The 10,542-nt window shown below is 36.1% G+C and overlaps 1 protein-coding gene across 1 annotated transcript; it reads right to left on the bottom strand.

Moving 5' to 3' along the window:
* Nucleotides 1-1,128: 1,128 nt before the first annotated feature.
* On the bottom strand, nt 1,129-2,898 carry LOC132050802 (uncharacterized). The gene has a single exon (XM_059442158.1). The coding sequence runs from the start codon at nt 2,671-2,673 to the stop codon at nt 1,330-1,332; it is 1,344 nt and encodes a 447-aa protein (XP_059298141.1). The 5' UTR covers nt 2,674-2,898; the 3' UTR covers nt 1,129-1,329.
* Nucleotides 2,899-10,542: the final 7,644 nt, after the last annotated feature.

Consider the following 10,542-nt stretch of genomic DNA (forward strand, 5'->3'; position numbering starts at 1 on the left):
GATGAATGTTATCCCTACTATTCTTTTAGTCCCAAGCCTGCAAAGTGAAGGATTTGACTTAAAACAAAGTTTGTTTTCATAATGTGTGTGTGAGATATGTCTCTCTTTTTCACTTTCACTTTTCATTCTGTTGTAATATAGAAACAGGCAAACAGCTATAGCTCATATATAATGGCTGGTATTTATATTAGGTACATGTGAATAGTTAAATCCTTAATTGATGCGTGATGCCCCTGTTGGTTTATGTAAAAAAAATTATCAAAATAAAAGATATATGTGTAGTAAATATTATGATCAATGCAGACGAAAAGAGTGAAAACATTTATGAAAATTAGAGTTCTTCCTTGGACCGTCACAGTTGTCAAATATGAAAATCGATGAAGTAATACTCCTTTTGTTTGACTTTGCTACTGATTGCTCATCATAAATTGACACACACCAACCTGATTGGCTGTCACCTTTAAGAATGACATTGGTTTCACTTGGGTTATGGAATCAGAATTTTTCCAATGTGACTTGTGATTTATCATTCCAGACGTTGATAAATTCATCTATTTAGAAACACCTTAGGATGGCATATGCTCTGATAAGATTCATCACTTTGCATCAAATTAAATCACAAGCTCCACCATTTTTGTGGATCCTTGTCAATTGCTTTAAATTTCATTCTTGTAAACGTACTCTCCAGGGAATACTTAACATGTTAGTTACAGTATTGCACGTGTCAGTGCGCATAGAGCCTAGTGTCGTTGCTTACGGCTATATTCATCAAAGAGATTACTCATTTACAATATGTGAACCTACGCATTGTCTTACTAGCCAACCTGGATCTCCGCTATTTTGAGGTCATATTTATTCGAAGTTTACCTTTATTTGATATAGTTGTCGTGGCTCACATCCAAATGGTATTGTACTGCCTTTAGATGTTTAATCAATTGTTGTACCTTAACACATTTAGAGGAGAATCAGCCAGCTCTAGGTTTAAATACTCCTAACCACAACTCATCCGTTGATTCTTCTGAGACCTCCACTTAATTTCAAATGAACCCTTCCGCCCCTCCAGACATACATAACTTTTCACAAACGATCCATATAACATTTACTATTACGTTATTATTCCGTGCATAATTTGTCTAACAATTCTTTCATATATTACTTTGCTACATAAAAATCATGATGGAATAATCATCTCATCAACATGAAAATTACATGACACAATTGTACAAACTCTGTTTTGAACAAATACTACAAAGTACTACTATAAAATGCCTAAACAGAAAATTAAACATAATCCTATAATTTACCCTTTTTTCCTACTTGATTTAGCTACTAACAATCACTATAAGCTGTAGATTCCAAAGGAAATGAACACAAATACTTCTTAAAAACAGAACTAATATCCACATTACTATTTCCACGTCTAACCATTGAATATTTCAATAATGACATTACTAAAGAACCTGATTTTTTATCCAACTCAGTGAGTGAACTCAGTTCAACAATTGACTCGCCCGAAATTAACTCAACATTCTTCAATATAAACTCATTTCCAACGAGTTGACTCAACAAAACCGACTCAGTAACCGAGTTCTTCTTCTTACGTTGCATCGATTCTCTAACGATTTCGATCAACATTGCATTCGATAATCTTCGTACCCCTCTTAATCCCCCCATAATAATCGCTGGATTTGCTTGTTTTTTACTATGATTTTTTTCGACGTTTTTTCTACGATGGTTCGACTGAGTTACTGTTGATATAACAACCGAGTCTTGACTCAGATTCTTGACTCGACTCAGTGGGTCACCTAGTAACAATATTTCCTTCACATCAACTAATATTACATGCTTAAAATTCCTTCTGACCCGACCCAATAACATTGTATAACAAGCCCATCTTCTTAAATTCATTGGAACATGATCCATAAACCCGTTTAATGAATTTTCCGGGTCAAGTTCATCAGCATAAAACCCGATAACCGAGCCATAACTCAACCGAGTTGACTCAGTATTATCATTTTCTTCACTGAAATTGCTCATTTTTTTTCGACCCCATATTGGTTCTTCACTTTCATTAGCATTTTTGGGCCGGGTCAAGAAATGGGTCGGGTCAAAAATGGATGTTGAGTTGTTTTTTTTGTATTTACTAAGGATTTTCAAGAATGAGTTGTTTTCTTGAATAATGGTGTTGTCAAAAGGAATGGACTTTGATGGAAATATGAATAAAAGATCAGATTTTGAAGTGATTTTGGACCTTAAAATGAGTCTTGTAAACAATTTGAGTTCTTGTAACGTGACAGATTCACTTACATGAGCTATAATTAAATCATTCATAGATTTTGTACCTTTTCTGTATAAAAATCCCATTTTTTGCAATGCATGTTGTTGAAATGATGATGATTTTGATTTGTGTGGTACTGAATTAGTAGAAAGTTGTATGTTTGATGGTTCAAAAGTGGATATTGTGAAGAGGAGAAGTGTAATGAAGATTAAAAGAACACAAATGGAAATTATAAATTGTGCCTTAGGAAAAAGATGAGTGGAATTTGAAGGTTTGAGTAAAGTGTTAATGGATTTAAATGAAGAAAGATTGGATTTTTGCTTGGTTTTGGTGATAATGGTGGAATCATCATCTGGAAATAAAATGAAGAAGAACCCCAATGTTGTAAATCCCATTTTTTCTCACACAGACACACAGTGGAGAGCTTGTTTTCTTTGCTATATAGGTGTATCTGAGCACTCTGTTTTGGCTTTTTTGTAGCTGTGTCTATGTATGGGAAAGATTAAGGATGAAGAGTATAGAGGAGTGTGTTCTTGTTAATCAAGATCACATTTTTTTAAGACCAAAAGAAAAGACTTTTTAAAGTCTATAAAGATGTTGGTTCTCTATGATTAACCAAAAGGAAAAAGAAAAAGTAGAGGACTTTTTTAAAAGAGAAAAAAAAAAGTATAAAGTAAAAGAGGAGATCCTCCAAATTCTAATAGGTTTGGATTTTTTATTTATTTATAATTGGGGCGCTCCTTGATTAATTCCATGGGACATTTACGACTTCCCCCACGCAGTCAACTCTGTTCATTAAGCTTGAACATATGAATAGAAATCACCCAATAGGCGTTTGGCCAATAGATTTCAAATATTTTTTCACTTTACTTGGAATTTATGAAGTTAGAGTTGTGTTTGGTTATACTCTTGCAAAGAAAGAAAAGAACACTTTATTTAAAAATTTTGAAGATGGGGTTGAAAAACAGGTTATAAGCTGTTTTTCAAATTTCGAATCCAACTTCAAGTTAGATTTGAAATTTTCATGGCCAAACATTGATTTTGAAATAAATTGAAAAAATTTCCAAAAAAATGAATAATTCTCATGGCAAACAGGTCCTGTATTTTTGTATACGCAAAGATTTGAATCTGAGACTTGAATTGTTCTCGTCCACTAAGTATTGACTACTAAACTACGCCCATTGGTGCAAGTGACTTTGGATACTTGAATTTGTTTTTGGTGATGTTCTTGAAAAACAAATTTTAAGAAAAACAAATTAGGGAACAAAAAAAGATATTGAGCAACTGTTTCATTGAGTTTAATTAAATAACAGGAAGAAAATGAAATAATATTGTCTTAATATCAGCAAAATAGGGCAGCAAAAATGAGAGCGGTGGGTTGATTCTGATAGTCGGTGGTCTGAAGGGGGAGAATTTTAAAATATACAAACTATGTGTATTAATGTGTATGAGTTCAAAAGAAGAGGGAACAAGGACAAACTCTTACAACAAGAAATATACTTCTTTTACAACAAGCAATATACTAGTAGTAGTAATAGTTTTTGTTTGTGCAATCAATAAAAATAATGCAAATAAAGAAATCAAATTTTTTATTTATAGTCTTTCTTATTGTAAAAGAAGTGAGTTTGAGTACGTAATATTGAACTTTATAGTTTATACCAATTACTATATGTTGGAATAACAAATTACGTGCGTAAACAATTTTCCAATTTGGTTTATTCTTATTTGATAATGAGAATCAGAATGGTACAAAATGATTCATGTACCATAAATAATACAAGCTAACAACAAGAAGGAAATTGGACTATAGTATTTATGTACCAAATTAACATATTGAGACAACGAGGGGGTTTGGGGGAGGGGGGGGGGGGCGATTTACTATTATAGCCTTTTTTGTGAGTGTCAAAATGAAATGAACCTCAATTATAGTCTTGTCCCACTATATATGTAGCACTTGTTTTATTCTGTGAAGCAATAAAGGAGAGGAAGGCGGACAATTTCCACACTAGATCTGTTTCGAATTAAATTGGTTGTATCATTAAATGGATCAGACTATGTAGTAATTAGTTTTCCAACTTAGCTTGTAGTTGTAGCTAAGCTCTTCGAACCTTCCAAGAGGCTACATAAAATGCTGAGACTAGAACAATTAAGTCACGGGGTAAAATTCACAAATAATCACTTTTGAGTTCCTATAAATATAATAAAAAAATAGTCATTGTTATAAAGTTTTAGATCCACATGTGAAACTCCATGATAATGTCTTAAAGTTTCACTTGTAAATTTTAAAACTTTATATCAATGGCTATTTTCCAAAGACAGGACTCAGAAGTGGTCAATGAGCACTATTTCAAAGAATTATATTAAGACCAAGCTGGTGTCATAAGCACAAAAAGCTTTCGTTTGATCATTTTACATTAGGTTAAGTTAAAAAGATGATCACAAGAAAGCAAACAGTTAGTAAAACCTAGAGAATTAAAGGGTCATACTCATGTCCATGTACAATTGATTTTGGCTAATTTCAAGAACAAAGGGACACCAAGTACCAACTGCCAACTAAGATTGAACTGGAAGTATTTGGGCCGTAGGATGAGCTGGGCCATTATATATGGGCTTTGTGGGTTTCAGTCTCTGAGCTGGATGTATGCGGGCCATTCTATGGTTTGGGTAAAAGCTTAGAAAAAATTACTTGGTGTAGCTTCTTCTAAGAGGTGATTATTGATAATAATTATCTTTTGATTTATTTATATTTAGTAGCTAAATTAATTTTCTACATTATCTTGGTAGCTATACCAAAATACATATACCTCTTTCTATTCTCCCTCACTACACATTTTAGATCTTTCATCTTCTCCGAACCCTAAAAAACTTTCTCTCTCCTTCCTATTCACTAACACAACAGCTGTCGCCCCATTGCCGGAGCTCCAGTGACGAACCACAATAATAACACCTCTCTCCTCTCCTTCTCCTTCACACAACTGCCGGAGCTCTCTTCCGACAAGCAACCGAAGCTCCGCGAACCACAAGCGTCCACCACATCCCGCTGATCAGATCCACAATCGGAGGTCCGACGCTCTGATTCAATGATCTCAAATCGTTCCATCACATCCCACCGCTCAGATCCACAACCAGAGATCCCACCTCAACTCGTTCACCAAGTCTAACTCCGTCTTTCCGTCCCATTTAAGATTTAAAGTGTATTTTATATTTTCGCCGGAGATACCAGATTTGATTGTATTCTCCATTTTTAGGGTACATAGAGTGTATTTTTTAAAGGATAGAGTGTATTTTTTTTAAAGGATTTGAATGTATTCTTCATTTTTTGGTGTAAATACAGTGGTATTTTGTATTTCGCCTGAGATCCAACTGGTTTTGATTGTATTCTCCCCTTTAAATGCATCTCGTTTAGCCAGAATCCATGGCTTCTTCTCCTTTGTATCTCATATCTGAGTGTATTTCGTCATATGTATCTCATATGTATTTGGCTCAAACGTCTTGTATCTCATATGTCACACCCCAATCTTGGGGGTGTGGCCGGCACTCGGCACCCGAAGGGCCGAGCGAACCAACTATGATATCTAAACTCTATAACGTGAATCATAGGCCAACGAGGCCGCTAAATAACAATAGTAAGAAGTATATCATAACAACCTGCAAGCAGAAAAGGCCCAACAAAACTTATATGTACTACAAGGGCCAACAAGGCCATAACCAAGAAAGACAACCAGTCAAAAGGCCGGACAGGCCAAACACAATACCTGTACACTGACTGGTAGTATGTAAGCCTCTAAAAGCACTAATATGCATCAACTGGTCGGGACAGTGGCCCTGACGTACCCATAGCCATACTTTGTGTGTGTGTATATATATATATATATATATATATATATATATATATATATATATATATATATATATATATATATATATCCTATTTAATGACTCTGACCAGCAATTCCGGAGAATGGAGTGCGAACATCCCTACTGAACTTTGGTATCCTACTGAGAAAGGTACAACAATCCGTCTATCGTACCCGGGGGTATGATCGCAACGCAAAAAATGCGTCACATTTAAATATGTACCGAGTATGTGCGTAAGTATAAACATAACATAAGCATAAGAGATACAGATAACTTGGCAAAAGATGTAGAGACAACCTGAAACTCTGAACGAGGCCACTGAGGGCGACCATAATTATGATATAGATGTAAATTCATGCCCGTAAAATCACTCCTCATTGTAGAGGCATATATCATATCATATAACAATAATAAATCCTCGGCAAAGTGAGCTCATCATCATAACATCATCTACCGCCAACCGATCGCTGGCAATGCACGGTACGTGCCTACCCGCCCCCTACAACACGGCTCGGTAAAGAAAGAAACATGTCTAGGTGCACATATAAGTGTCTACCCGGCCGACTATAGCGCGGCTCGGTAATGAAAATAAATACATATATATAAGTACAATGCAAGACTGACCTCATAAGAGATATCATAAGAAGAGTCAGAGTGACCTATCGTCGTTACCCTCCGACTATCATTATTGTCGCTACATTCTTTACCTTTCAATTCAAGAGACAACAACATGGAAAACATGTAAGATACTTGGTATGAGTTACACATGAACTAGAGTTCAACTCATTCGGATGGTATATGATCAATCCAATTTAGCAGAAACATTCCAATTCGGTGGCCAAAAGAGATATGGAAGCATGAAAGGCATTTGATGCAATCATACATGAAATAAAGATTAGTCAATCACAAGGAATCCTATTCATCTCATATTTAGTGGAAACATATATCAATGGAAGGTCCGTAATCTTTAAGTGATGGACAAGAAATATAAGAATGCGGGAATACACTTTAATACAAGCTATTTCAGAGAAGAGGTAAGCTTAACCATTTTGGAACGTAATAGACACAAGTTGAACGGAAAGTCTTTTAATCGATAGCCAAAAGAGGATGTGGAACATAATTTGGTACAAGTCATAGATGAAGTATATGTCAGCTCAATTATCATGGAACGCGATCGATCCAAGCTAATGGAACAACTTTTCAATGAAAGGTCATCCGAATTCTAGTCATGCCACAAAGAGAATAAAAAGCCCTACATACCTCGTCGATGGAGTTATATATGTTTCCCGAGTCCTTGAATGCCTTACGATCGATTTCCTACATAATACGGACTATTCAAGATCAAAACCAAGGTCATAGCTTATAGAAATCTTCATTTAGACATTTAATCAAGCAATTCATGGGCATGAATTTATAGGCCCTCTTTGTAGCGAAATTTTCGCGTAAAACGCTACCAAATTCTACTTTTCTACTTCTCCTCTTCAATATGATCCCATCCATAGCACCATAACTCCAAACAACACAACAAAACTATATAAAACAGCTCAACAAATAAGCTAAGTTCATGAAAGTTTCATAAGAATATAGAAGAGCTTGTTCTACGGGGGTTTTCACCAATTTCTATGATCAATTACTTGTAGAAGTTCAAAAAGATCAAAAGAAAATTAAAATATACCTTATATTATGAAAATCACTTCAAACCCCAAGTTACTTCAAAGCAAGGTTTTCCTCCTAAAGGTGAAATAGTAAAGAAATCACAATTTTGAAGTTGCCATGTTGTTCTTCATGTTAAAGTTGATATATTTGCTCTTGGTTTGGATTGAGATTGATGGAGGATTAATTGGAGAGGGTTTGAGGGTTTTCTAGGTTGGAGATGGTGAGAAAATGGAAGAAAATTCGTGCAAGGGCCTATATATACTTGGGCAATTTAAAAGAACCGTTCCCGTGACAGTTTATGTCCCTGGACGGAAACGCGAATATCTCTCTTCTCCGATATTGTATCGATGAATGGTAAAATGCTCTGGAAACTAGACTCGTAGACCTTCGATTTGGTAGGTGGATCACCCCGTAACTCCAAGTAGATTGAGAGAAAAGCTCCGATGCATCTGACTCAAATTTCAGTGAAATTTACAAACTTAACTTGTGACTCCCTTTGTCGACTTTTGTATTACAACTCGTTTGAGACTTCCAAACTCAACAAACGACCATTATACGATTAAAAACTTCATATTATTATTTTCTTAGCATTTGAAGAACTCCTAATCTCACCCAAAAGTACAAGTTATCATATTCCCAACTTGCCGACTTTTGACGAAACTCATGCTTCTTAGATTCATACACCCTCCAAATCTTATGCCACTTACTAATATTATTTATAGACTCTTGTAACCATTTATATTAATAAGCTCAATCCCTTTTAACTTCAAGATAATTTCTTTTTGAACTTGCGTCGACTAACTCATGATGCGACTTTAACGTGCGAAAATTTGAGGTGTAACATCATATATATTTGGCTCATATGTGTTATATCTCATATTTATTTTGTCACACCCTAATCTTGATCAGGGTGTGATGGGCACCCGACCCCGTAACCGAAGCCGAGCGAACCCGCTGACTATTACTACGTACTGAAATTTTTTTCTTTTGAACCTTTAAAGCAAACATATTTAATAGGATTACTCATACACAATAAAACTCTTTCGTTGCTTTTAAATCAAATAAAATATATCGTGTACAAAGCTCGTATCAATATACAAAGCGGCTCCCATAACTCACGACTCGTCTGCAAAGTCTCTAAGTACGGACAAGACATCATAGCATAGCACGCCGACTCGGCGACACTCCAGCAACCGAGCCGGCCAACTCGTTGAAACATCTTTTATCGGCCGTTATCCATCCGGGAGTACTCACGCGGCATTTAACGCTACTTAAAGAAGCAGGGTCGGACGAACAGTGTACCGAGTATGTAAGACATGAATAACAATAATACGAACAGGAACGTAAGTATGAACAACAATACCATGGAATTATAGAATCTGTGATGAGACAAGAGGATAGCCTGTACCTATAAGTGCCCTTGGGCAGATGCTGTACTTTCTTAGCTTTCCTTACTCATATATATACATATATACATAAAAAAAGAATATATTATATTGCCGGCGTCGGCCCGATCCATTTAACCATAATATGCACACCCCGCGTCCGGGCATCCGCGTCCGGGACGATATCGTGTGCCATACTCCACCGATCGGTGGATATGCGTATATATAACGCCCGCCCTTATCTCCATTTTCCCCGAAAGTATATATCGGCGTCATAGCGCCCCGACTCTTTCATATATATATTCATATCACATACACATATATCGTCTATAGCTCTGATTCTTTTTGTCACATATACACACTTATATCATATACATTTACCAGCGTCTATAGCGCTCTGATTCTGCTATCATATCCATATACTTATATCATGTATATTTATCAGCGTTTATATAGCGCTCTAATTCGGTTATCATATACATATACGTATGTCGAGTACACGCATCAATCGGAACAGTAGGGCAATATTCCATGTATTTAAAATCCTTAGAATAGCCATTACCTACAATAGCATTGGAATATCCAGAATTAGTTTAACATCCTCATATTTTCATTTTTATAGCAAAGTATATAGTCTACATATCTAACGTAGGCACTTTTCTCATCTTTGGCTTCATCGTCACCTCTATAAGGTCACCTTCGTCGTGGATACACTTGCACTAGGATGATACTGTACTTATCGTTCGACAATCGGGACACGGTCGAAGATTTCTTAGATTCTACTCCCAAAAACAAGTCAAGCGAAACGATAGGAAAAATTCCGGGCACACCGGGTCCACCGAGCCGGGTGAGATAGCGTACACCATTTACATATATTACGTCTCATGGCATTATTTATAATGATTTAAGATAATCGGGTCCTCTTTACGCAGGTTCTAGGGGTTTAGGAAGCTTTTTCAACATTTCACACCATTTTTAGTTCAATTCTACTGAATGAATAGTAACTAATTTCAGTCTCGGATTTCTAGGAAAGGAATTGTCCCCGAGGCCTGGTGTTCAAGCCTACTACGTCTAAGACATGCCCAAGAAAGGAAGGTAAAGTCTTACATACCTCTTTTCGCTCCTTCGCTTCTCCAAATCCTTGTTGCAAATCCGCCAAAATCTACAATTTGGTCGTGTTTACCCAAAGCTTGATTAGAGCCTTTAGAACCGGATCTTTCAACGACACTTGGCTACCGAAATTTTGGCATTTCCCGTAAATACTCCATCCCGAGAATACGGGCTCGGCACCAATTCAACAACAACAACCCGAGAATGGAACTCGGCCACAATATCAACAATAATACCAACCATCTTACATACAAC

This window comes from Lycium ferocissimum, chromosome 3 (assembly GCF_029784015.1).
Source record: "Lycium ferocissimum isolate CSIRO_LF1 chromosome 3, AGI_CSIRO_Lferr_CH_V1, whole genome shotgun sequence".
Lineage (NCBI taxonomy): Eukaryota > Viridiplantae > Streptophyta > Magnoliopsida > Solanales > Solanaceae > Lycium > Lycium ferocissimum.

Bases quoted from the DNA above. Each gene is read 5' to 3' on its own strand.
- LOC132050802 (XM_059442158.1), bottom strand. From the start codon at position 2,673: ATGGGATTTACAACATTGGGGTTCTTCTTCATTTTATTTCCAGATGAT.